General features: G+C 33.5%; 2 protein-coding genes across 4 annotated transcripts; both read left to right on the top strand.

Annotated features, from left to right (window-relative positions):
• Window positions 1-247: 247 nt before the first annotated feature.
• Window positions 248-11,133, top strand: LOC144842652 (cholinesterase-like). Its single transcript, XM_078699149.1, has 4 exons — window positions 248-751; window positions 5,503-6,997; window positions 7,614-7,801; window positions 8,363-11,133. Exons 1-4 carry the CDS (start codon window positions 718-720, stop codon window positions 8,491-8,493), a joined length of 1,848 nt encoding a protein of 615 aa, XP_078555275.1. The 5' UTR covers window positions 248-717; the 3' UTR covers window positions 8,494-11,133.
• Window positions 11,134-19,048: 7,915 nt separating this feature from the next.
• LOC144842219 (bcl-2-related ovarian killer protein-like) lies at window positions 19,049-23,834 on the top strand. Of its 3 annotated transcripts, none has more exons than XM_078698629.1 (3): window positions 19,049-19,233; window positions 20,454-21,054; window positions 22,966-23,834. In XM_078698629.1, the coding sequence occupies exons 2-3, from the start codon at window positions 20,515-20,517 to the stop codon at window positions 23,128-23,130; spliced, it is 705 nt and encodes a 234-aa protein (XP_078554755.1). In that variant the 5' UTR covers window positions 19,049-19,233; window positions 20,454-20,514; the 3' UTR covers window positions 23,131-23,834. The 3 variants fall into 3 exon arrangements, with proteins under 3 accessions (XP_078554755.1, XP_078554756.1, XP_078554754.1); XM_078698630.1 differs by lacking the exon at window positions 19,049-19,233 and adding an exon at window positions 19,773-19,777; XM_078698628.1 differs by lacking the exon at window positions 19,049-19,233 and having other exon boundaries at window positions 19,938-21,054.
• The last annotated feature ends 2,986 nt before the right edge of the window (window positions 23,835-26,820 follow it).

Genomic DNA, 26,820 nt, shown 5'->3' with positions numbered 1-26,820 from the left:
CAGCATTAAAATTTAGCCTTGAAACGTTACTTATGTAAAATAATATACTTTTTTAATAGAGCTAAAATTGATGTCAATTTTAGTCAGCTTTTATCTGTTTGAAATTAATGATATTGAGTACCATGACCCAATAATCCCGGTTTGCCCTTAAACAAAAGAATGAAAATACTGCTAAAAATGTTTTATTAAATCTTGACACTCTAATTGTAGATAATTCAAAATAATCTCACATTGTCACCCCCAATTGTCAATACAACCATGACTTTCTGATTCAACCTTGTCTGAAAATTGCTTAGTATACCGCCCTCTTCGATTTCCAAATCCTGGCCCTCACAATATAATTATTATCTACATTGATAGATTTGCCAATTTTTTGGGACATATCATTCTGATCGCGTTTGTGATGCAAGTTATCACGGATTTGTTTATTAATACATTGTTGACTTTAGCAGAAACCATGAAGCAATGTATTTTCACCGAATGAATGTTCAGTGATAGTAGGCTACCCTATGAATTGGCTATCTTCACACAATATAACAAACCGAACCTGTTTTTTAAGTCTGACTGCGCTGCCGCCGCCAAGTTGTGTTTAATTCTTTTAATGATCAACTCAACTGAAAGGTAAAAGAACATATCAATATAGTTGCTAAATCAGTTGTTTTCTTACTCAACATAAGCGTTGGACTATCTAGACGCTACAAACATACATCGGAATTAATGAACATTTGGATTCGGAAGATGTACTCTTTTGGTATGTATGCATTAATTTCGACAATTCTTTTTTTTATATGTATTAATATTTGTTAATACTATAACTTCCATTACTCCTTTTTCACACTATCCCTGTTATTATGGTCGCTATAAAATATTTGCTCCGATATACTTCACATGTACTGTATAATCTAATACGCTATATTGCCGTATTGTTTACAGTAAATCAGTTCGAATTTCCGAAGAGTAAATTGAAATGTATGTATAGCAATCCGCTTTCCTGTGATTTATTTCTAATAATTCTTATTCTTAAATTAGCCTTGAATTAACAACTCACCGAAATCACTACAATGGGTACCGATAATTCTATAACATGACCCATTATGTAGTGTATCCAGTAGACATGTTATTTCTACCTACCATAATAATAAAATATTAAGTATATATATACGAATTATCAGTGTTCATTAAAGACGGTTTAGACTTATTGGAACATGCGGAGGATACAATTAGCCAATTAGAAATTTGCAGCGGAATGCAGCTGGATGATCGAGTGGCGTACGAACAGTTGGATCACTAATTGCAAAATGCCAAAGTTCTTTACGTTCGACGTCCTCATAGCTTATAAGACAAGAATTCGGTTCACATCAAAGCTTAGTCGGTACTCAAGCTGCGTCCGTTGTCACTACGACCCATTGGATCACTACTATAGCGTTAGTTGACACAAATCTATTTTTACTTAAAGCTTCACACATGCACAGGCTGCTGAATTTGTTTGCGCAATCAATAAGCGACCGAATGTACTATATGCAACATTACTATCGTAATTAGTGTTATTAAATACAGTCATCACGTTAAAACATTTCGATATTGTTGTACCAAAAATTATATTTACATTGTTCTTCTTTATTCAATACGTCTATTAAATGACTGAAATGAAAGTTCATTATAGGAGGTGATTGATAAATGAACTAGGTTGACATACACTTTGTACAAGTGCTGTTCATTGATTAATTGCATCGCTCCAGGGAAGCCCCAACGTATTGTGATTATTTCTGTCAAAATTCTTTATAGTATCGGCTCTGAGATAGTATTTCTGAAACATGCAGATCAGTACAGTCTATTCGGATACAATAACCTCACTACCTTAAGCTGCGCTGTTTAATTATACATCATAATGTTGTGGATGCTATAACGTAGGCCAAATGATAATACAAACCAGTATGTAGCTTTCAATACCGATTAATTACCCTTCTAATTTTGCCAATCAATAATTTACAACATTTTCCCTATAGTTTTTTTTAATGGAATGTTAGATTTGAAGAATCTTCAAGTAATATACTGTGTGCAGTATTATGGCGAACTACTACAAGTTATTTCGAACAAGAAAACACAGAACTTTAAACGCTTTAATGAAAAAAGTACTAATTAATGCTGCACTTGAAATTAACCGTTTTAACGTGTACCGCTAACCAAAGACATTTTTTGTCAAAAACGTCTACTGATAATCAAAGTGTGACTTTTGGTGTTTACATTACAAAATTATAAACTTTTACACCGAATCTCGGTCTGATGAATATTTGGTTGAGTTACAGGAGGATTATTATCTTGAAACGGTCATTGTAGGAACATGGCATGTATTCTATAGTCACATACTATACCTGTACACACGTAATATAAGTAAGTAGAGTACATTTGACGATAGGCTTACATGATTTGTACACACGGCTCAAATCATTCATCTATATCGCTCTTAATGGCAGTTGATTTATTACCACGCCTAATTAAATTGTCAATTGCAAATACTGTGTACCACTTTGTTTAGTCCTCCATTTCCTATTTCATTTCAATTTTTAAAATCTTAGTATTACTGTATACAGTGTATATAGTAATGTCGGAGATAAGCTCACCAACTTCAAAGTATAAAGTAATTTCAACGGTACGAGAAATTGTGTATCAGTTATTATGCGAATAGCCTATTGTCGGTAGCCTCTCAAATAAGTGTAGGTTCTTATTAGACTAGTCCAGATTTTCATATTTCGACTCTAATAAGATGATGTAGCATTTCATGTTAAAAGCGAGTAAACATGTGTTTTAGGCTCATTTTGGGCTGCTAATGCATTAATTTATTTACCCGGCTCAATTTTTAGATCTTCACTCTAAAAATTCGAGAGAAAAAAATGGCCGCCATTTTAGACTTAATTTGGCTTATCTTGACTTTAAGTGACATAGCAGGTTAAAAATGTTGTCTATGGTTGTAAATAATGTGGATTCCAAATACATAGTTATTAAAGTTGAAAATATTCGCCATGTTGAAATTCAAGATGGCCACCATTTAAACATATTTTGGCTCTTATAACTTTACTTTAAAGTAACACGTTAAAATTTGTTTCTATAAACTGGGGGTTCCAAATATATTGGTTTATAACTTGACTTGACCAAGATAACTAAACATAAACTAAATATTATAATGAATGAAAATCCGTTTGCGGTAGACATACTGAGTATAGGATGCATTATATAGCTACTTGAATAAAATGTATACAGTATTCACATTCCTTAGTTAAGGGTAATATAAATAGCAAAGTAGTTTTATGTTTAAAGGCGTTGGGAAATAATTTATGTGCAGTTTGGTCTAATATTCAGTATAAAATCGAATGATTCGGATTCACGACAGAATTGCGCTTTCTTTAAATCAAATTAACTCTTCTTTAAATTGATATTGTTCAAGACTACCAAAATAATGATATGAACGAGCCTTCAGATAACATCATAAACAAAAATCAATAGCAAACCTCACTAATTGATTCCTGATTAAAACAATGTTTCCGAGTCGCGTAGGCCTATACGTGTATAGTATTTTGGATACAGTGATAATAACATCAAACCATTTTCCATCTCTTTAATTGAATATAATACAGATGAAATAAGCTATATTTTCTATTTCTAATAAATAATTTCTATAAATGGCCGCTTTTCAACCCTTTTTTAAAAGACTTCACTATTTTATGAGATTCAGAGGTTTGTATACCTAGGCCTACTAGCAATTTCGTAAGGTCACTATAATCTTATCATTCCTTATTATGGAAAGTTATAAGACATATAAGAAAAAAATTAAATATGCATATACTTATAGTTCCTCAGAGAGGTCTTCAGTATCAAACGAGATACACTTTTCAAAGATCCGCCCATTTCTATAATGAATCCATATCAAATCCTACATGTTTTTATAAATTTCCAGTAAGTGAGTGAGTGAGTGAGTGAGGGAGTGGAGGCTATAGAAAATGTTAACAAAAACACGCCTGTTGACACCAATATTGAAACAAATTAAAAGAGACTTTCTTTCTATAGTGCAATTCACATTAAATATCAAAATATGAATAATGATCTTCTAATTTAATTTAAACTTAATGTCTATCTTTTTATCATACCGCATAAAAAGCAAGAAATCTAAAAGACACAATATGCCAACATGTTGAGACATTATTTAATTATTTATCGGAAATATGTACGTTATTATACAACTCACATTTTCTGGGATGTCCCAACTATGCTAGCATTTACATTGCTTTAAACATACAGTATGTTTCGTATTCCTTAAAAAATTAGCAATACATAATTTTATTCAAAATTATTTTGGATTTGAACATTATGAAATCTATGCTGAATGTGCTGTGGGCTCAAATGATATTTCAACTTCATTCATCCATGATTTATGCGTTGTATCCGTAACGTAATCCGATTTTACCTTTTTAGACACTGAAAACAACACCGATTGATAGCCTCTGTATAGTTAGTATTCATGGATTAGGCCTACTTTAAAAGAAAATTATGGAAATAGTTTGTTCTGTAATGACATCTACAACGAATATGTACTGTAGTTAATAATACGCTACGAATCGCCTTATCCATCAACCACTCTACATTTATTATTCTATGAGCTAGTGAGTACTAGTGTGTGAGGGCGTGTTAGTCCTATTTTACGTGACGCGAAATTATTCATTTATACAGAGAACAACGTCCCGGCGCGCCATACTGACATTTATTCGGAAATAGGCCTACAGATATTGTATCTTTTTAATGTTAAAGCTCAGGTACATGCATGAATTTTACATATAATATCTCGTTAATTGTACATAAATCAAATATGTGTAAGAGAAATCACGACGAAAAAACATAAATTTCCCTTTAAAATGGTAAAATACAGAATTTGACATCTTTTTTCGGTAGTTGTAATACTAATATCTGGTGACTCCATAGAAAGTTAAAAAAAAGTTGGTGGGTATAATAATTGTGGATATTTGAAATCTAAAGTTGAACACCAGAAACGTAATATTTAAGTTATGTTGCGTATTTAGTCATCTCATAACATTGTTTACCACACGTTTTATTTCCATATTTTGTTTTAATGTCTACCGCTCTATTTACAACATTTGTGTACAAAAAATGGGAATATTTTGAACTATCCCCACACAAAAACAAACTTGCGCTGTAGAAACTGTGTAACACAAATAAAATCCCAAACATTTTGAAATAGAAGGGAAAATATAGTTCGATAATTATTGGAAAAATATAGATCGATAATTATTGGAATGTATGATTTCTTTTTTATCCTTCAAAATGCATTAAAAACTACGACTTGGAGAAAGACGATTGATACGGTAATATGTGGAGCATGAACAATAGTTGAAAAGGGTATAATGAAACAAAACAAAAGCGGCAATGGTAAATTAGGGATGCAGAAATTATTCCACGCCTTTAATAATTTTTCATATATATTTTTTTTTACAGAAGCCAGCATGTTTGCTGTAAACGTGACAGTTTCCCTTTTGTTAATAAGTATTGTAGCAAGTGAAGATGTTTATCAAGAAACAAATGACGGAAATATTCTGGGAAAGCGTATACGTGTTTTCGAAAACTCAGTTGATGTATTTCTCGGGATACCTTACGCTGAAGCACCTGTTGGAAACAATCGTTTTAAAGGACCTGTGAAAAAACAAGCATGGTTAAAAACGTTTAATGCGACAGCATATGGCTTTGGTTGCATGCAGTTACCTGATCTTTATTTTCCAGGATTTGAAGGAACCGAAATGTGGAATCCTAATGTGGAGCTCGATGAAGACTGTTTAAATTTAAATGTATGGGTACCGTACCCACGACCTATTGGCGCCGCAGTGATGGTATGGATATACGGTGGAAGTTTTTTTGGTGGTGTTGCATCACTTGATGTATATGATGGCAAAACACTGGCTTCTGAACAAAATGTTATTGTTGTGTCAATGAATTATCGGTTAGGAGCAATAGGCTTTTTAGCGATGGGGGATGAAGCACCGGGAAATGCTGGCTTATTTGACCAAGCCCTTGCACTTCAGTGGGTTCAAGATAATATTGCTAGATTTGGTGGAGACCCAGGTGAAGTAACATTATTTTCAGAGAGTGCTGGTTCTGCTAGTGTTAATTTTCACCTCTTTTCTCCGATTAGTCAGGGTCTTTTTAATCGTGCTATAATGCAAAGCGCAACAGCCACGTCCCCATGGGCATATTATACTAAGGAAGAGGGTACTAGTAGAGGAATAAAGTTAGCTGATGCGTTAGATTGTACTGTAAGTAGCACTGGTCATCCTTTCAATGTAAATGAAATGGTAAATTGCTTGCGATCACGAAATGTACTGGATATATTAGCTAACATGTGGGTTACTACAGAATTTCTCAATTTTCCATTTGTGCCGGTAATTGACGGCAATCTTATTCCTGAAACTCCTCAGGAAACTATTAAAAAACAAACGTTTGTAGAGCATGATGTCATTTTTGGTAGCAACGCGAACGAAGCAAATTTTTTTCTTATTTATGATACTCCGGGATTTAGTAAAGACACCGAAAGTTTACTGAATAAAGCTCAATTCCGAGAGGCCATTGAATTCAGCTGGCCAACTGCCAATGAATTTACTCATGACGCAATTCAATTCCAGTATACTGATTGGTTAGAACCTGACAATGAAGCAAAACTTCGTGATGGAATTGACCAATCAGCAGGAGACTATCAGTTTATTTGTCCCACATTTCAAGTAGCAAAAGCATACGCTGATATGAGTTCAAGTGTTTATTATTATCGATTTACTCAGCGGGCTTCGAATAGTCCATTCCCAGAATGGATGGGGGTGTTACATGGAGATGAAATTGCTTATTTTTTTGGGATACCACTTCATCCAGAAAATGGATTCAGTGACGAAGACAAGCAGTTAAGTCGGCAAATGATGGCTTACTACGCCAATTTTGCTAGGACAGGGTGAGTTTGATATCTAGACAATGATATATAACAGATTAGATAATCCGCCCAACATTCACGCTAAAATGTATGCCTCAAGAAACACACAGTCACAGATCGTAAATATTCTACAAAACCACTAAAATATGCTTATTGTTTATAAACATCTTTCAATCAATCATATTTACTTAATCATAAATAATAATAAAACAAAGAATTATTGTTATGATTTATAGTATTGTGTAAAAGTAATTGTAAAAAAAAAAATTTGGTGCTCAATTCAATGAATCTTGGTTAAAGGGTTCATTCAAAATGACTCACGTAAAAACTCGTTCAAAATATAATACAATGCGAGATTCCTGTCACTTGTCAAAGTAAATGGAAATTACATTTCTCATGCTTGTCACAGTAAATAATAATTTATATTCTCTCATCCCAGCTAGACAGAACGAGTACTAACTGTCCATGTGTGCATTTACTGCCGTTGTTGCTAGAGCGGGTCCGAACAATACTATGAAATGAAAATATTGCAGTGTTCAAAATGTCATTTCTCAACACACAATATGTATGTTTGTAATTCAAAAGATAGAGAATCAATTTTCTGCCTTTTGAACTGACATGTTTTTTTTTGTTTCAGAAATCCAAATATAAAATCTGATTTCCAAAGGGAAAACAATATATGGCCGGTTCATTCTTCTGAAAAACTAGAGTATCTAGTTTTGAATGGATCCCTAGTTGAAGGAAAGACAATTGTTGGCAGAGGTCCAAGAGCAAATAACTGCATGTTCTTTGATAATTATCTTCCTACATTAGAAGTCAAAACAGGTAAGAATATTAGGTAAAGTGTAAATCTATAGTTTTCTTTTATCAGATTTATTTTAGCTTTCAAAAATTCTAATTTAGTTTAAAGAGTAAAATAATTTACTTCTTTCATGTCAATTTACAATGTCATACTGTAAAATTGATTTTGTCATAAATTATAAAAAAGTCAGTTTTGTTATTCCATGAGCACTAAACATTGGTATGTAGGCCCATTATTTAAAAAACAACTGAAATAGGAACGTGAAACCTAATTATTTAAACCATGGAGGTATAAAATCAAAGCTCATGTTTAAACCTATTATTTCCTGGTTCAATTCAGAATATTTTATATATGGAAAAAATGTATTACAGAAATATTAAGTTAATATCAAAGTTAACTGCCATCTATTACAGTTATATCCATGTATGATTATTTTGCTAATGTTTTGTATGTTAAAGATGGTTATTTGCTGTTCAATTTTTTTTAATTAAAAAGTTATGAATGGTTATTTTTATATGACACCGTATCTTAAAATATCAGTACGATCGGATATTTAATGCCATTTTTGTTATGTTTGTTTCAAGGTAATATCGATGAAGTTGAGATACAATGGAAATCGGAATTCAATGACTGGAGTACTAAGTTCATGGTAAATTGGAAAGCGGAGTTCGATCAATATGTTAATAATAAAAATAGGGCATGTGAAGATTCGTAAATTCTCAAAAGGATTGTTTCGTATTGTGCCATTAAAATGGTCGAGTACAGTAATAACATGTGTTACATCAGACGCGGTGAAGATGTTATACATTAAGTGGAGAGCTATGTTTATGTTTGACTCAAGGTACGGTACAATACTACAATACAGAAAAGAATAATACAATTGATAAGGGCGCATGTCTATTGTATATGTCCTCTACCATAATTGGTTTACCTCTACGTAAACGCAAATTGGCTACATCCAACCTGGGGGTGAGACCAATTCCTAAAATTTAACTCATCTTTGCAAATTTTAAACAAGTTGAGACATAAATCAAATTGACAGAAATAATTATATTTATATTATAACATAATATTGTACGTTATTGCTGTCGGAAAATAGACGTTATAACCACGTTTCACTTTCAACGCATATGCATGCGAACGTCGCCTAAAGATCACTAGGCCCTACATACGGCAGAACTCTGTCAATTCGATGACTTAACGTCCAACGTAGTGGTCATCGGAGGAATATAACGTTCATTCCTGATTTAGTATCTATAAAATTTATATATATAAGGCTCAATATTGGGTTTATATATTGTGCGTAACCATTTCTTTCAATTTAACATTAGGCATTTTCGCATAGATCCCCCTCCACCCATATAAAAAAACACTAAAAATGTACATTGAATAGTTGTAAATACATTTTCATAAAATGAATCGCAGTGCAAAAATGCATATTATGTGTGCATAATGATCATGTTCGGTGGCTTCTCATAAAAAGGTAAACAAGTTCATAAATCACTATACTAGAGAGAGAGACGAATATACCGGCTGCTCGCAATGATCTCTGTCCACCTTTATCGGCAATGGAATTGCAACTAAAATAATAAAATATTTGACAATGTCAATGAACGAATGTCCCACACAGTGTAAATGTGCATATATCACAACTCACAGTTGCCTTTGAAACACAACTAAATTGTTAATACGTGAAACACTGATATAGTTAATATCAAGCTTGGTTCACAACGACAATCACAAGCGACAATTCGGGAGCCCTTACATAGTAGTAGCCTCGTCAAAAAAGCGTAGTCACGTGCACTATCCAATGCTTACTACAAACGAGCTTACTACAATTCAGAAACGTACAGCGATCATTCGGTTACGGTATCTTAAGCATTGAAGCAGACCACTCAACAATGAAAAGTAAAATTTCAACATGTTCATTGTCTAATACGTATAGGTAGAAATGTATGCCATTTAGAAAATAACTGTTTAATGTTCAAGTTTTAATGTTGGTTTCTGCCTTAATGTGCTGGGGAAAATAATAATGCTAGTCAACAGCCCGGCACTAAAGCGTGGTTCCCACTAGAGACGCATCGCAAGAACGTAGAGGAAATGCAAACGAGTGACCAATGAATGGAAACTATATTTATGTTATTTTTAGTGGGAACCAAGCATAATGGAACTTATTCATGGCTAGCTCCGTCCGACTTAATAATATGATTTGTATCCCTTGCAGTTATAGAAAAAAAACATTAAACAGAAAGTGAAGTTTAAAATATTTATGGGAAGGTCGATATAGGCTTACCACAATGTGGGTTAAACTTCGCAGCATGGCAGTAGGGCCTAACGCTCGTCGTTTCTATTTTACATATTTTTGTGTTTAAGCAGTTTCGTTTAGAATCTTGTGAATGTTAATAATATTTACCTGTATATAATTATATAATAACATGCAGTAGACATATGTAAATGATTTGTATTATCATATATATAACAATAAATATAATTCTAAATATATAAATTATATTCAATTTTGGAGATCCCGCCTTGTGAATTAATGATTGTTGATTGATTGTAACAAAATGAGGGCGTATCAATTTGATCTCTGTTGCGCGTGCGTACAATCGATAACTGGTGCTTCTCCACATAGTACATGCCGATGGTGAATTGCTATCCAATTGGAAATCATTAGTGGCCTATGTGGTGGATGCCTGCATATCAAGCAGAAGATTTCAGGTTCGAATCTAAGTTGGGACGCAGATAACAAATGTCGTTTATACATTAATTAGATAAATTAAATTAACTTCTAGTTTATCACTGGACGGTTTGGAGTTTTCTGATACGGTACAACTTCATGATTGAAATGCAAGGTAGGTTAGGAAAATGGAAAGTCAATGTAGCCTAATAATATATTTAAATACTATATATTGTAATGTAACAATTAAACGGCACAATTTGTGTAACACGTGTTTTGTACAACCGTTTAACATTAGGACTTTTACATTGTCATAGTTATATTGCCGTTTGAAGTATATGGTTTATGTTTATTGTTGTTCTTACATTAAGTCTCAAATTAAACATTTAAACCTTTTATAATAAAATCTCTTACCAAACTTGTGATGCTGGTGATGTTATGAGTTATTTAGACTTTAAATTGTAGGTCTATTGCTCAGATGAAATGCCATTTTTTAGTTTATTTTATGTCCAACTTGTAATCCGTAATACTTATCAATGATTTTGAGAGTGTTTTATTTGCATTTACAGTTTAATGACATTGCCATGAACAGATTTAGTAAACTAGGTAGTAGATTTAGTTTATTATTCTGCATTTCTACGTTTTCATATGATTATAATAAACATTTATAACTTGTATTGTTGTCATTTTGTTTTACCCACAAAAACAACTTGGTGCTTTCTGGATAATGTGTAACTTAACTCTACTCTTCTATGCCTGTGAATTGTATCTCTTCGTGAGATTCGATATCTATCTATACTATCTATACTATCTATCTATACTATCTATACTATCTATCTATACTATCTATCTATCTATCTATCTATCTATCTATCTATCTTCTTAATATAATAGCTCTAAGCCAAAGTGTGTTCCTCTAACCGCAAGTCCGATACTAGCGCCGGGGCTGGGGCTCCTTTTAATTCCTCTTTATGTATTAGTCTATATTATTAGAGCGGCAAATTTGTACGAAAAAATGTGTTTTTTAGACCAATTACTTTGCAACTGCCAAACACTGCGTTCGGCAATGTTCGGCCGTTTTCCACTAGCAAAATCGATCGAGCATGCAGTATACAATAACAATTAAAGAGCGCCACGGGCAGCAGGTCATCGTCGATCGATCGAGCATGCATTTCATTTAGTACTGAATGATTTCGAAATAAATCCCGAACCAGATGGAGGTATAGTAATCTCATGGGCCCATCAGTGGTGGATCCAGAGGTGGGGGGGGGGGGGTGTCGCACCCTCCGATTTTTTTCTAGGCAACCCACCCAACTGTATCAATACCTATTTATATATTTAATTTCTTCAACAAATTGATGTAAATAAATATTGCGCTATAGGCCTAATAAGCATTACATTTTGCGCTTTTTTCGGGGCTTCCCCTAGATGTACGTTCGAATTGAACTTGAACGCAACGCAATCAAAACTAAATACTGAGTGAATGAAATTGGCAAACAAAATAATGTTATATCGTCCTGTAATTATTCAGGTGTGTTTATTTAAAGTATGATCGTTTTGCTCATTGGTAGCATGCTACATATGAGTTATTTTATTTTCCTGCAAATTAGAGGTGCCATTTATCATGAATTTTATGTGCGAGAGTACCATTTCCGGCCATCTGGGGCGTCATTTAACAAAGTTCGCTTCGCCACAGGTCCTGTCGACGGCCCTGGACACGCACCTTTTTTCACAAAATCCTGGATCCGCCCCTGCCCATTATTTATTAAAAATAACAATACATCAATCAAAGTAGGCTACAATATTTATAAGTGTGAACAGTGAAACAACCTTTCTGTCTTCCTTAATACAGTAAACATATTTACTTTATGAGTTTCAATTTCTTTACTAGCTAGGGTAGGAGGCGCTCGAGTCCGGGATGATCGACCTGACGCCCCATATTTCAGTTTAGGCTTTTTTCCCTCAATTTCTACTGTATGATCACAACATAGTGCTTTATAACTCCTCGATATTATAATATAAATACTCTATTTATTAGACTCTCACAATGACGTGCCATATACACATATCCATTTCTAGAACATGTAGGCCATGCACTTAATTTATCATGGTGCCCGTCCATTAAACGGTTACCTGCTAGTTATTATTATTATTCGCTGCACCACGAGAGTCACTATTATGCGATCGAATTTGAACAATAAATACCAGTGGTCTAATTAAATGGTTAAGACATCAACAAATCAACACAGGCAGAAGTTTGTCTCCAAACCAAGTTAGACTCAAGAATAGTTGAGAAAGAACGCAAACCCGTGCAGCCAAGCTTGTGCCTAAACTAAAGGATCTTCCCGCTGAAGAACACCTATCAAAGCTATTACCAACACTAGAAGAAAGATGAGGAACTTATCGATGTTCAAAATCATCAGGGGTACAGAAAACATTGAGGAAAATCCATTTTTCACTCAAAGACAGTATATCATTATTAGGTAATCTTAAAAAATAACATAGTGTTATTGTACACAATCTTTCTTTCCTTATTTATTTCTCCACAGATTTTGTGTGCAGATTATCTCAAGTTCAATGTCAATGATTTTCACAATATCTTTCCCACAACTCCATTCAACATGGTCGGTCATGACAAGATGTCTGTGAAAATTTATATCACAAAGCTGTCTTTTTTATACTGCTGATTTATGTTATATAATTATTGTTCAAGTTGATTTACGGATAATGATACTGCTGAACATTATTTAGTATCAAACTGTAAGTTATGTGATTCAATTCTCTGATGTTGAAAATTACATATTTCCAGCTAGGCCTAGTCAACCCTTCAGATCGTATAATTGTGGCGAGCAACACTAAGTTGTTGACAACTCCCACCTTCACTGGCTACTATGATGATGAGCCTAGGTCTAGAGTCTATGTGACAGTCTCACACAACACAAGGATCACTGTAAAGAAAGATACTATTTTGTGGGCAAACCGGCAACCTACTACAGTAATTCACAAGCTACATTTCATGGCCAGGTGTTAGTGATTCCTGGAGATGTTGAACGAAACCCTGGACCCGAAGGTGATAATTCACGGGAAATTCATATTTAATATTATCAGAACGTTCGTAGCCTTAAGAACAAAATGGATACGTTTCATATTTACTTGCCAATTGCATAGATATAGTTGCCCTTAGTGAAACGAATCTGTTGATGATCCTGAAGTGTCCTTTCAGGATTTGTCATTGTTCAGGAAAGATAGGAGTGATGGTGGTTGGAGAGGCGGAGGCTTGCTACTACTGGTCCAAAACAAATTCAAATCTATTATCATCAGCAACAATCAAGAATTCATGTGGGTGGAATCATTTGATCACGTGCAATAATAAAATATTAGATTTGGTAATAAGTAATATAATTTTGCACTCATCAAGTGTTACTACTGGACTTGACATTTTTAAATCTGATCATGAATCTATTTCGATTTTTTTATAAATTTCAGTACAATAGTAATTATAATTGTAATATAAATCGTAATAATAGAATTTTATATAATCTTAAAAAACTCAATTATAATGATCTTGTAAATACTCTCAATTTTATTCCATGGAGCATACTTGACATGACTGATAATGTTAATGAAGTCACTATTTTATTTTATGATTTACTCCATGCAACAATCAAAGATTTAGTTCCTGTGTTTAGACCAAGGAGGAAGCGTCCACCTTGGTTTGACCATGAGCTATACAAAGCTTTAAAACTTGAAGAAAAATTATTTATAATTCAGAAAAGAATAATACTAGGATTGCTATGGAGAATTTCAGGACGGTCAGAACAAGTTTTAAAAACTTTGTAATCAGAGACACAGACATTATGTTGATGCTTTATCCAAATTAACATCAATCCTAAAATATTTTGGTCGTGATCAGAGCATGTCGAAAATCATCAGCTCTACCATCTGTGCTCCGGTATAACAACCATGTTTATACCAAGCTAATGCTTTTTCTACTTATTTTAATACATTTTATAAAGATTCTAACTCTGATGTATCCTTTGGACAATCTCTCATCGGTAGCTGTCAGCACTGATGCAGTTTCAGGTCATCTTGGCAAATTATGTGAACACAAAGCTGTTGGCTACGACGGGATTAGTAACCGTTTACTTAAAGCTGGTGCCATACCCCTTTCTGTTCCTTTTAAAAAAAGTTATTTGATTTATCTATTTCTACCGGAAAATGTCCTGATGTATGGAAGCATGTTTGTCCCATTTTTAAAGATGACATATACCTAATTACCAATTACTGTCCTATTTCCTTGCTTCCATGCATCTCCAACATTTTTGAACGCATTCTTTTTGACTAAATTTGTTCCCATGTAGGCCTATCTCCTGTTTTGAGTTCTTTCCAACACGGATTTGTTCCTGGCAGATCAACCCAAACAAATCTTGCTACTTTCTTAACTGTACTTAATGCTATTAATTTAAAATTACAATGTGATATTATTTTTACTGACTATTCTAAAGCGTTTGACTGCCTTTCCCATAAGCAACTTATTAATACATTTTGTATTACTGGGCCCCTTCTCAATTTAGTTTCTAATTATCTCTTTAATCGCACCCAATGTGTTGTCATTGATCTTCTATCTCTAAATTTGTTCCCTCTGGTGTTCTCCAAGGGTCTATTTTTGGCCTTTTTTTTTTAATTTATTCATTAATGATCTTCCTATTTTGTCAATAACTCACAATGCCTTATGTATGTCGATAACCTGAAGCTGTATCGTGTTGTCGGCTCCGATGATGATGTCAAGGGTCTTCAGCAGGATCTTGATAGTGTTGTTGCATGGAGCCAGCACTAGGGCATGTCTCCAAGTGTAAATCCATGTCTGTTTCTCTTAAACTGAAACCCATGTGTTTCTCGTGTATGGTCAACAAAATCATTTTAGACAAAGTTAAGTTTTGTAGGTTTTTTGTTAAATGTTTTAATCGTGCCTGCCGTTTAGGCCCCCCTAGGCATAGGTTGTTATTACATGATATGTTGTTTCTTTCCTTTTTAGTTGTTTGGTATTCATGTTAATTCTAGAAGTTTGCGTTCCTTTCCTATTTTTAATGTTCCGTTTAGTAGAGTTGATGTTTGTATACGTAGTTTTATTTCAAGACTTTCTTCACAATATAATTCCCCAAGTAATAACACCAATATTATTATATAATTATTTATATGTAATAGATCGCGTTTGTCTGTCTGTTACTTGGCAAAATAACATTTTGCCAAGTATAGTATTTACTTTGTGTGTATGTTTGTTTGTTAGCACGATAGCGCCTACAGTTTTCAAGTTATCATTCTGAATTTGTTGGTGTAGATAGGTATATATTCAGACCATGCCTATTGAAAATCAAGACAATTGGTGTATTAATAACTTCACAAATAACAAAAGTGATATTATTTTCTGGCCGGCTAGTGTTAAAAGATAGGAGAAAATTTTCCAAAGTCGGCGAGCAGTCTTAAAGTAAAAAGTGTACTGAAATTGCATTTTATCGAGAACAAGATAAAACATTTTTGGACAAGAGGCAAGGTTATAAATTGTGATTTGTAATTTTAAAACATAACTTGATTTAATGTACCGGCTTTTTAATACGAGTAGTAGTAGTTTCTTTTAAAATCCACCCGTCGCTTGTTTTTCGCGTTGCTATTCCATTGTTAGTCAAATCAAACAGTAATTATAAGATCTTTACCAAAATGTACAGATAGGTATGTGGTCAAGGACCACTTCATTAAATTTTGGAGACAATCCGGACCACAGTCCCAATTCTGGACCACTTTTTAGTATAATTTTCAGACCTGCAGTGTTAAAGGATAGGACAGATTTTTTTTAAAATCCGGCGAGCAGTCTTAAAGTAACAAGTAAACTGAAATTGCATTTTCTCGAGAACTACTTGTCCAAAAACTCCGTTCTATTATTTTACATCACTTATACCCCATTTACACTTCATCGACGATTTATTAGCCGGCACTTTTGTGTTTACACTTGCTTTCGCACACGAAAGCGCTCGGTACAAGTTTGCTCTTTGAAGGTCACTAAATTTACGTCATATCAGTGTGGTGTTTTTTCGACCAATTTCTAATTTTTCATACATTTTACTTGACAGTATTTTTTTTCATAATTTTTTTCAATTAACATGGTGTCCCGAAATCCCCTGAAAACGCTATGTTATTTTGGTTTTGTACGCTCGTCTGGTAACGACTGTTTGTCATCTCTTTCTGCGAGAAGATGTCTTCCGTAGCGCGAAAATCGTCTATTGCCAGCATGCAGGGCCAAGGCATCTTCTTCCTCCAACGTTACTCCGTTTTTCTGCCATGTTGTTATATTATACATACATGACTTCCTGTAAGTTTTGTAAACTTTAAACTATAAGTTGACCCAGGACGTTCATTTATGACCGCGAGCGTTTACACTATACGAAGTGCCGGCCTCGGGCTCACTAAACCTAAAGTGTAAATGGGGTCTTAGTTAACCTGTAATATCATTTTTCTATCTTCGATGTCATCTTGTTTTAATGAATTAAATTTTGTATCAAAAGTAGTTTTTATTAAGATTTTAACCAGCCTGTGGTGATGATTCGCTGTTGTTGTGGAATGAAATACAAAAAAAAAATCAAAAACTGGCCATCAGCGTAATCACCAAATCGTGACGTCATGAAGGGGGCCATTTTAAGAATTGGCCTTATTAAACATAAACGTCAGATATCAATTACAACTACACATAAACTTCAGATCAACAAGCATGGAAAATGTACGTGTACACTGGATTTTTTGCGCGATATCGTACGTCAAAATAGCGATGCTCAAAATCAATTTGTAATCAACTTAGAGCATGTTCGGGCCATTTTGAGCGTTTCAAAATGTTAAGATGTTTTCACTTATTATGAAAGCTGTTGAATTGTAGATGAATTCATGTACAAATTGTGCATATCGGTTGTTGTTAAAAAGTATAGTTTTCATCTCTTTCGTCAAAGTAATACACATTTGAGTGCGCCCGATCGACCGAGCTTCTGCGTCTAATTTGCTTCTAAATTTAATATATTTTTGCTCAGACAATCATCTTCCGAAATTATTTTCATGTTTGATTTTGATGACGTCATCATATAAAAAAATTAATAAAATAAAAATTAATAAAAAATTGAATATGTGGATCCCGTCACCTATGCTACACTGTATATTTAGTATACCTGAAGGATATATCTACTTTATATTCTAGCCTATGACGGAATTCAGCATTATAAACGTTGTGCTTCAGGTCATAGGATGGCATGCATGACTTTGTGCTCACAATTGTACGTGCATGTTGCGTTTTAGTTATTAGATGTCGGAAAATTTGTTCACATCACACTGATCACCTTAATTCGTCAAAGTGTCGAATTAAATTCTAGTTCATTTATATTAAATCGTAATCGTAATCAGTAAATTATATAATATCATGTCTTCGTATGGCTCATGATTAGATACACGGATGTATACGGTAATTATTAAAATATTAGGCCTACACACAATTTAAGCTTATATGGGTTCAATAATTCATTTCAACCTTTATTCATTTTCTATCAATGGTACAACACAAACAAATTAAATACATGCCCGATTTACGTTTTTTGTCGTAATTTGATCATGGTGTGCGATTGAAATGGAATGAATAGGCCTAAACATAATATGGATGTTCATTCATTCATATTGACCAACAAGTCATAATGTAAAATATACAGAGATGAATTGGTCACGTCAGGGAATGGTAAAGTAAACCAGATAACTACAAGAGTCAGCAGTCCCATGATCTTAACTAAAATAGATTTTTTATAAATTAATATTTTTTTCCTGGCAGCGTTATGTAGCTGTTACGCCGCGCCATTCAGTGGCGTTAATAACACTAGCAGGATTGAATTTTAAAAAGCTCAGATACAGGCATGAATTTTAAATATAATATCTGGTTATTTGTACATAAATCAAATATTTGTAACAGAAATCAAGATGAAAAAACATGAATTTCCCTTAATATGGTCAAATACAAAATTTGGCAAAATTCTGCTATAAAAACCAGGAAGACTTTTTTTCAGTAGTTAGGTAGTTTAACCTAATGTAATAACATGTCTGGTGACTCCCTAGAAGGTGAAAAAAGATGGTGGATATACGGTGGATAATTTTTGCTATAGCATGAAAATAAAAATCTGAAGTTAAATAAAAATACCAGAAATGTAAAATTCAAGTTATATTACCTATATTTAGTCATCTGATAACATTTTTTACCACACCGTTTATTTTTCATAGCTTTTTAAAATGCCTCTCTATTTACAAAATTTGTGTACTAAAGAATAGAGATTTTACTGTGTAATTTGAACTATCCCCCCACTGATAAGAAAGTGCTTATTTTCAACAAGCTCGTGTAACACAAATAAAATCCCAAAAAAATATGAAACATAGGGGAAACTATAGATCGATAATTATTGGAATGTATGATCAATAGAAATTTTTTGCCCGCACCTGGCCTTTAACGCTATGGATTACCGTACGCCTTGCGTTAGATAACAAACCTAACGCCGTGTGAGTCTGAACATTCGCTATGTTCCAGCGGTGAGCATGGAGAAGCAATCAGATTGTTTGTCCAGTGGTTATACAGTAAATACATCTTTCTAGGATTAGCATTCTTTCAGCAGACGAAACCAACGTGAAAAGGAACCCACATCTGTTGTAAATTTACCGTTTTAACTGATTTCCAAAACAGCAGTTATGTTTCAGCGTTGATCCCAAGTAAGCATTTTAATACGGCTGGGGAATCAAGGTATTTGCTACTAATATCTGATATCACTGCATTGATAGACATACAAGTCGCTATTAGAAGGACAAGAAACAATAAATCAACAGGCTTCTCATTCAAAAAACGTTTGTCAGATTTAATAATAATTCACATCAAGCCAACAAGATAATTATTTAGATGTCAGGGCATCGATTTCTGTTCGCGAATATTTACACTAATTATCACTGATAACGGATTTGAATATAGGCCTAATTGCTACACTTCACACTTGTTGCGTTTGCATTTCACGTCTAGTCTGTTCCGCCGTGAAACGGAACCAATGTTTAATTTAAAATGTAAATTGTTTAAAATGTTGCCTTAATGACCTAGGCTCCGTGCTTAATGGTTATGATATTTTACCAGATCACGTAGCGGTAGTAATTCTTGTTTATAAATCAATTTTTCAAACAAGCAAAATGTTCACAAGCAAATACCTTACTGTGGTGTCATAAGAAGTAAAATTAACAGATGTACGGTAGGCTATATGTCATAAAAATGGTATGATTTTTGTCAGTATCCGGAATAATGTTGACTAAATCAAAGAGACATTAGGCCTATGTGTCTAACTTGAGCATAACACGCTATGAATCTGAACTCTCTTTAAATGTTAGTTAATATGAGATGAAAGGTTCTATTTTGTAGCCATATTTAATCTATTATTTATTAGCCCCTGAGTACAAAAATATCATGGGTTATTTTTTATCATATGGCCATATTCAGTCAGAGACATAATAAAGTCAAGAACTTGATGATCTAATAATATTGAAATAACTTGTAAAGAAGGAGCTAAAATAAATGTGTGCTCAAATTATGCAATTTTTTGCTTATAACCGATGCCATGCGATCATTGATGCTAAACAGGTCAAATTGAAAAACGCCAAAAAAAAAAAACATGCCCAATTTGACGTGTGTGTGTGTGTGTGTGTGTGTGTAGGCGGGGACTTATGACCTTTACTTCCGGGATCCTACTTCCGTATTTACACTTAGGTTCAATGAAGCGGGCAACTCGAGAGGAGAGGCCTGAAATTGTGATTTGTTGTGGCGGCAGATATATTGCATAGTATCAAAATACTTTAGGCTTATTTTTAATTATTATACATTATTCAAAAAAGGTTTGTTGTTAACTATAGACTTTTTCTGTTCTTTAAATGACGGATAAAAACGACACATCAAGCCTAGGCCTAGGTCCAAATCCGACAACAGGCACGTCGGCAGCAGCAACAAGTTGGTCAAACATGACCCCTAATGATAATGTTGGGCGGACCGGACGAAAATTCAGTAAAGTATTTCTAGCTATACAGGCTAAGATATTACACCAGTTTAACGACTTTCCATCTGTCTCAGAAGAACAGATTGTACTACAAACTAAATACATATGCAGAGACTATATATATTCAAAATTAAAATCGCTCAAACTTGTTCAAAAAGAGATTCACAAAGATGGAAAATATAGCGACATTTCACGTGAATTAATTAAAGTAGGACAAGAATATGAAACGATGTATCCAAACTTATTCGCCGACGTATGTGGCTATCTGAAGATGAACTTTGAAAATGAAGAACATGTCCAAGGAGTGTTTAATGCTGTTGCTTCTGAGATTATCGGTAGAGGTATCAGCTGGGCTAGAATTGTATCACTGTTTGCTTTCACTGCAACCTTGGCTGTGGATTGTGTGCAACAAGAAAACACAAGATTTGCAAATCTGGTTGTTGATAGTATGCACAAATTTACCAGGAAAAGACTGGCGACTTGGATACTACAGCGAGGTGGATGGGTAGGTTGAGTACTCAATTCAATGTAACAAATACAAGAATTTTTCTGTAAATTCTTATTCTTTGTATTCAACAACCTGCCCAATATTCTTGTATGAGGCATTAGACTGGCATGGCCAATTTGTATTTGTAAGGTAATCCACGGATTAAAATTGTAAGATGGTCAGAAATAGTTTTATTAATGATTGATGTTAAAAATGGACATGGTTAAAGTTACCAAACTGAGAGATTTGAAATACATGACTCCATCATTTCTAGACGAATTTGCCACTTACAGGCTGTTATAGAACAGCAATATCATATGTTTATTGACAACTAGAAGAAATTCCTGCCCCAGAACAGAGCCGGTACCTTTCCGCCACTCCACTCAATTACCGTAATTATTCGAATGAATGCCTCCCTTGAATAAACACCCCTATAGAACATTATTTTGAATAAATGTCCTCCTCGATTAAAACAACCCGGGGTCTTTATTTCCTCGAATAAACTCTCTTTGATCACCATGTCTCTTACCACGGCCCTCTATAGAAAGTTGAGAATTTTTATTTATTTTATGTCTTTATGCAATGTGGCCAAGGATTACTATTAGTAAATTAATCACTGTCCTATCAGATAGGTGATAATCCCCCCCTGATACTGCTTATACTTTAAATCAGGATCAACAACAAAATGTACCCATGTAGATATCGTATGTGCAGTTTGATTGCTCTATTGACATGACTGCGTCTAGGGTTATATGACAATATCAAGATATTGCTGAACAAATCAAATTTCGTCAAAATGAGACTATTTTACAGAAAGTTTACTTTCTTACAACCATAGTTTTAAGTAGCTGATAATAATAAAATATGCAATTTTTATATTTGATTGTTCTGAAAACCTCAGAAAATTAAAAATTACAATACTATTAAATAATGCATTTGACCATGTACAGTATGTCTTTACCATTCAACCTAATTGGATAAAAACCTCAGTCCTGATCTGATTACCGTCGTACAACACTGGCCGAAAATATTTCTTGATGAACAAATTGCGGCTTGATGACGCCTGCGCAGCAAAGGCAACCTTTGTTTATTTTGTAACATTGTGGCCGGTTCATGTTCTTGTTAGTAAGAGATGGAACGATTGATGTCACGTTAGAAAAATGGGGCATTTAAAACCTATTTGGCAGCCTATTTTACAGATCTCTGTTTTATGTATCGCATTTAGTCCCATGCCAATGTAGGTCCTACTGTATTTATTATATCTTAATGTATCGATCACTAATGATGAATAGTACTGTATAGTATATGCTTGTTTCTATTAGGTTTCTACTATTATTATCGTAATAGAATTAATGCGAAGCACTGAAGGCCATATTCATTTGTTTTCACAATCGAATTACTTCATTGTACGTACATTAGGCACAGTTTTAATACCCTAAACAGTAGAATTTAACTGTTACAATGAAATAAACAGTGCTACATTTCTAGATTGGCATTCTTATTTTCAGTAATAAGCACAGCAAAACATATTCTTTTATAACTTTAAAATAATCATCTTATAATACCCTTTTCACATCTGCATACATTTTTTTTTTAATGTAACATTACATGTTTCCATACATGCATATGCAAACCATGAGAAATCTCGGGAGAAAGCATATTTGCGTGCTATTTGATTACTGTGATTGGTCAGTTTAATACCAGGGTGCGCAGTAACAACTTATGACATCTCAGAACAAAAACAGGCCTCTTATTGGTGGATATGTGTTTTTCTTCCAAACAATTTCCAGAAAATTGTCTTCACAGTCACACTATGCAAACCTGGTTACAACTTTATACAAGTTGTTACTTTTTGCAGGTGTGAAAAGGGTAATAGCCTATTAAACTTTGTTGTTAATCAATTTGCAAACTTCTTTTCTTTTTTCCTAGCTTGGTATGGTGGACTACTTGCATAACAATCGTCAAATTGAACCAAAGATGTGGCAAGTGCGTAACATAGCATCATTTGTTGCATTTGTGTCAGTGTCTGTGTTGACTGTCCTGGAAAATGTAGCTTGTGCCATAATAGGAGGTGATGATGAGATAATGAACTGATAACAATCAACACCTTCCAACATATAGTGGACAGTGGAAATCTTTCCCGTTTCTGGGTAGATTCATTATTACTGTAGAAATTCCATACATACATACATAACAATAAATTCAATATTTTTATTATTCAGATGTATAGATGTGCGTAATGATAATTGCTGTTGTACCAGTAATCACTACATTTACACTTTTGATTTATTATGTAAATTATAATGGAAAGGCTATACAATATATCTTGATTTACAATCATCATACAATTACATCATTCATAACAATGTTTTCAGAGCAAACATTTTCCACACTATGCTTAATTCAAAATTTCCAGATCGTCTTGTTTCTGTCACTTCGCTTACTTTTTAAGTTCATTTTCCATTCTTTCTATAATGGCATTCCGCAGACTATTTTTTTTAACAGTCGTAGGGCGACTTGAGACATTTTTAAAAATGTTCTAAAAATTGTAAATGCAATGTAAAATGCTATGGTGGCATAATAATTTGTTTTTATATAGCACCGGTAAACAAATAGGTACAGCAGAGACAACAACCAATTTTAATAAAAAGCTTTTTTAATGTTGTATTGTCTTCCTCAAAAAAAACATTTTTTTTGGTTAAATATGCAATTTCAATGTGACATAATAGTTATTCACTTTTACCGAAAATTGGATTGGCAAAAATGTTATTTACCTTAAAAAAAGTTAAAATAAATAAAAGTTAAAGCAAAAATTATTCAAATTGGCTGCTAGCCAATTGGTTTTTGGTTGAATTTAACTGTTTATTTTGTCCTTTTTATTCAAAGTATTTTTGTATTAATCTTCATTTTTCAAGTTTTTTTGGAACAATACATTAAATAAATAGGTTTTTAGACATGATTTTAAAATGCCATGATGAAGGGGGGACCCCAGGCTGCTCTCAATTTCTACTTGACTGTGGATCAGCACAATTTCTACCAGTGTTCATATATTCCCAATATTTTCTTATCTCAGCACCACCATGGTTGGACTCCAATGATTGTTAGTTACACAACTGAGTGGTGGCTGGGCTGCAGCTTGGTCCATAGGAAGCGCAACACTGTTCTAGAAGACCCTGCATACTTCATTGCGGAAAACATTGCTTCTTTAACAAACTTCCATCTATATATTAATTTTGATTAATAAATTTATGATTTTATTATTTCTGCAAGCTAAGATATTGCCAAATTGCCTAAAGCTACAAATGGTAGTTTGAATATATTTGTATTGACTCTCTCCTATTTAACAATACTCAATTTTTCTGCCAAAACTATACAGTAATATATTATATCAAATATGTCATTTCAGAGTATAATCCCACCCCACAATTAGGCTAAATTTTGAGGGAAAAAAACACTGATAAATTCATTGTTAATATAATTGCAGTATCATTTTTGTCAAATTCCATAGCCAGGCCCTCCTGGGACTATACTCGGTCATATACAGTAATAATGACTGAATATAACATTTATATTGTCAAGAATTCCCGCAAAATGTGACAAGAAACAACATGTAATCAGCATTATTAAAGAAATTGCTTTCATACATTTTAGTCACAAAGTTTCAAGGTCGCATAAACATAATCCGAGTATGTTCACAGATCTAGACGCATTAGGTGCAATCCTGCCTGTGATTAGGTGGATTTCAAATTATGAATAGAGAATAGTGATATGCAAGTCAGTCTTAATTCAAACCATGAGAACATTGTAGTCGCATTCCTATCATGTCATTAACCTCATTACAAATTACTCCTGTATTTATTTTAATAGAAACTTTAATTATGTATTTATTTTAATAGAAACTTTAATTATGTATTTATTTTAATAGAAACTTTAATTATGTATTTATTTTAATAGAAACTTTAATTATGTATTAAACAATGTTTGTTCTTTAATTTAATAATAATTCTTTGATGGTGATTAGTCATTTTATAAAGTATAAAGCCTTGTTTACATAGGATTTGAATAATGATAATTTATCCACAGTAATTTTACCCAAGGTTATTGTAAAATTTGTTCACATTTAATAATAACAATAACACTTCTCGCTGGAACAGTATTCACAGGAGCGCAAGTGAAAAGGCATATGTTTATTCTATATCCTACCACAATAAGTAGGACAATAACTTGGATAATTACCACAGTTTTACATTTATACATATTTAAAGATTGTCCCCCAAAAGCATGAAATTAATAAATTTTGCAGTTTCCACAGAAAAAAAAAATTGTTCCCGAGTTATAAAAAGACAAAATAAACTATTAAATTAACCAAAGCCCATTGGCTGGCAAGCAGCCAATTTGAATATTTTTTGCTGTAAATTACATTTTTTTATACAACTATATGCTACATGAAAATGTTTAAGGGGGGGGGGGGGGGGGAATATATCTTTAACCATACACTTTTTACCACAAGGTATGTTATACGGTACAGTAGTATAAAAACTATATGGTCCTATTGAGACAACTTTTCTCATCTTAAAAATGTGAAAAATAAGTGGATTCAAATCATTTTAGCGGCCCACTATAAATCCGAACATGCATTGCATGCAGATTGATTGATTTTTTTTACAGTATATTACTATGGTGGAATCAGCTTAGCTTCAAGGCGCCCCAGATATTTTTTTTTCTGTAATTCACCCAAGATAAATGGAAAATACCAGAAAACAGAAACACAATAATGCAGCAACTATACAACGTCAGGCTAGGCCTATAGCTAGATGCAATGTTCGTATGTTACCGATGTTTACCAGCTAGACCTACAAAACTAAGCCTAGCTAGACTAGGCCTAAAGACCGCCCACAAGAGGACATTCACCGCGAGCTACTTCAAGGTAGTCCATTGTTTCTCTCTTTTTATAATAATTTACCATAAAACGTACATTTAAAGTAATTATGCATTATTTCTACAAAACATCACAAATTTTGGGAATGGGTCTTTCATGTAGGTTGAACACATTATAATTATTGGTACCTTAGGGCTGCCTGAATACATTCTCAAGATGTTTAGCAAGGTAAACCTGGCCTACAGGCATAGGTATTCAAAATCTTATAACTTATGACGTCATAATAAATTTCAATTGACTATAATTCGCTATTGCTTTTCAATGCAAAATATTTTGTCCATACATGCTATAGATAATACATGTATGTATGGTTAGGAGAGTACATTATCAGTGTTCTGTCAGAAAGGGCTTAAGTCAATATCAGTTGAATTTAGTAATACATATTACTTTATGGTAAATTATGATTTAAAAAAAGAGAAACAATGCACTACATAAGTAGCTTGCGTCGAATGTCCTCTCATGGACGGTCTTTAGGCCTAGCCTTGCTAGGCTTAGTTTTGTAGGCCTAGCTGGTAAACAGCAGTAGCGTACGAACATAGTACGTTAGCTATAGGCCTAGCTTGAAATTGTCTAGCTGCTGCATTATACTATATTATATACTATACAGATTTATAGAGCGCTTTTCAAAAAAGACCAAAGCGCTGCACATTAATTAGAGCAGTATATAATGACAAATCCTATTCCTTAGGGGAAAAAAAACAATTTTTTAAAACATTGTACACTTGGAGCTATATGCACATTATAGTTGTTATAGTACGCACATTATAGTATAATGTACGCACATTATAGTTGTATTTATTGTATTTCTGTTTTTGCCAAAATCTGTTAATACAAATTGGGGAAAA

This window comes from Antedon bifida, chromosome 5, assembly GCF_963402885.1.
Source record: "Antedon bifida chromosome 5, ecAntBifi1.1, whole genome shotgun sequence".
In the NCBI taxonomy this organism is placed as follows: domain Eukaryota; kingdom Metazoa; phylum Echinodermata; class Crinoidea; order Comatulida; family Antedonidae; genus Antedon; species Antedon bifida.
This window is presented reverse-complemented; position numbering and strand designations above follow the sequence as displayed.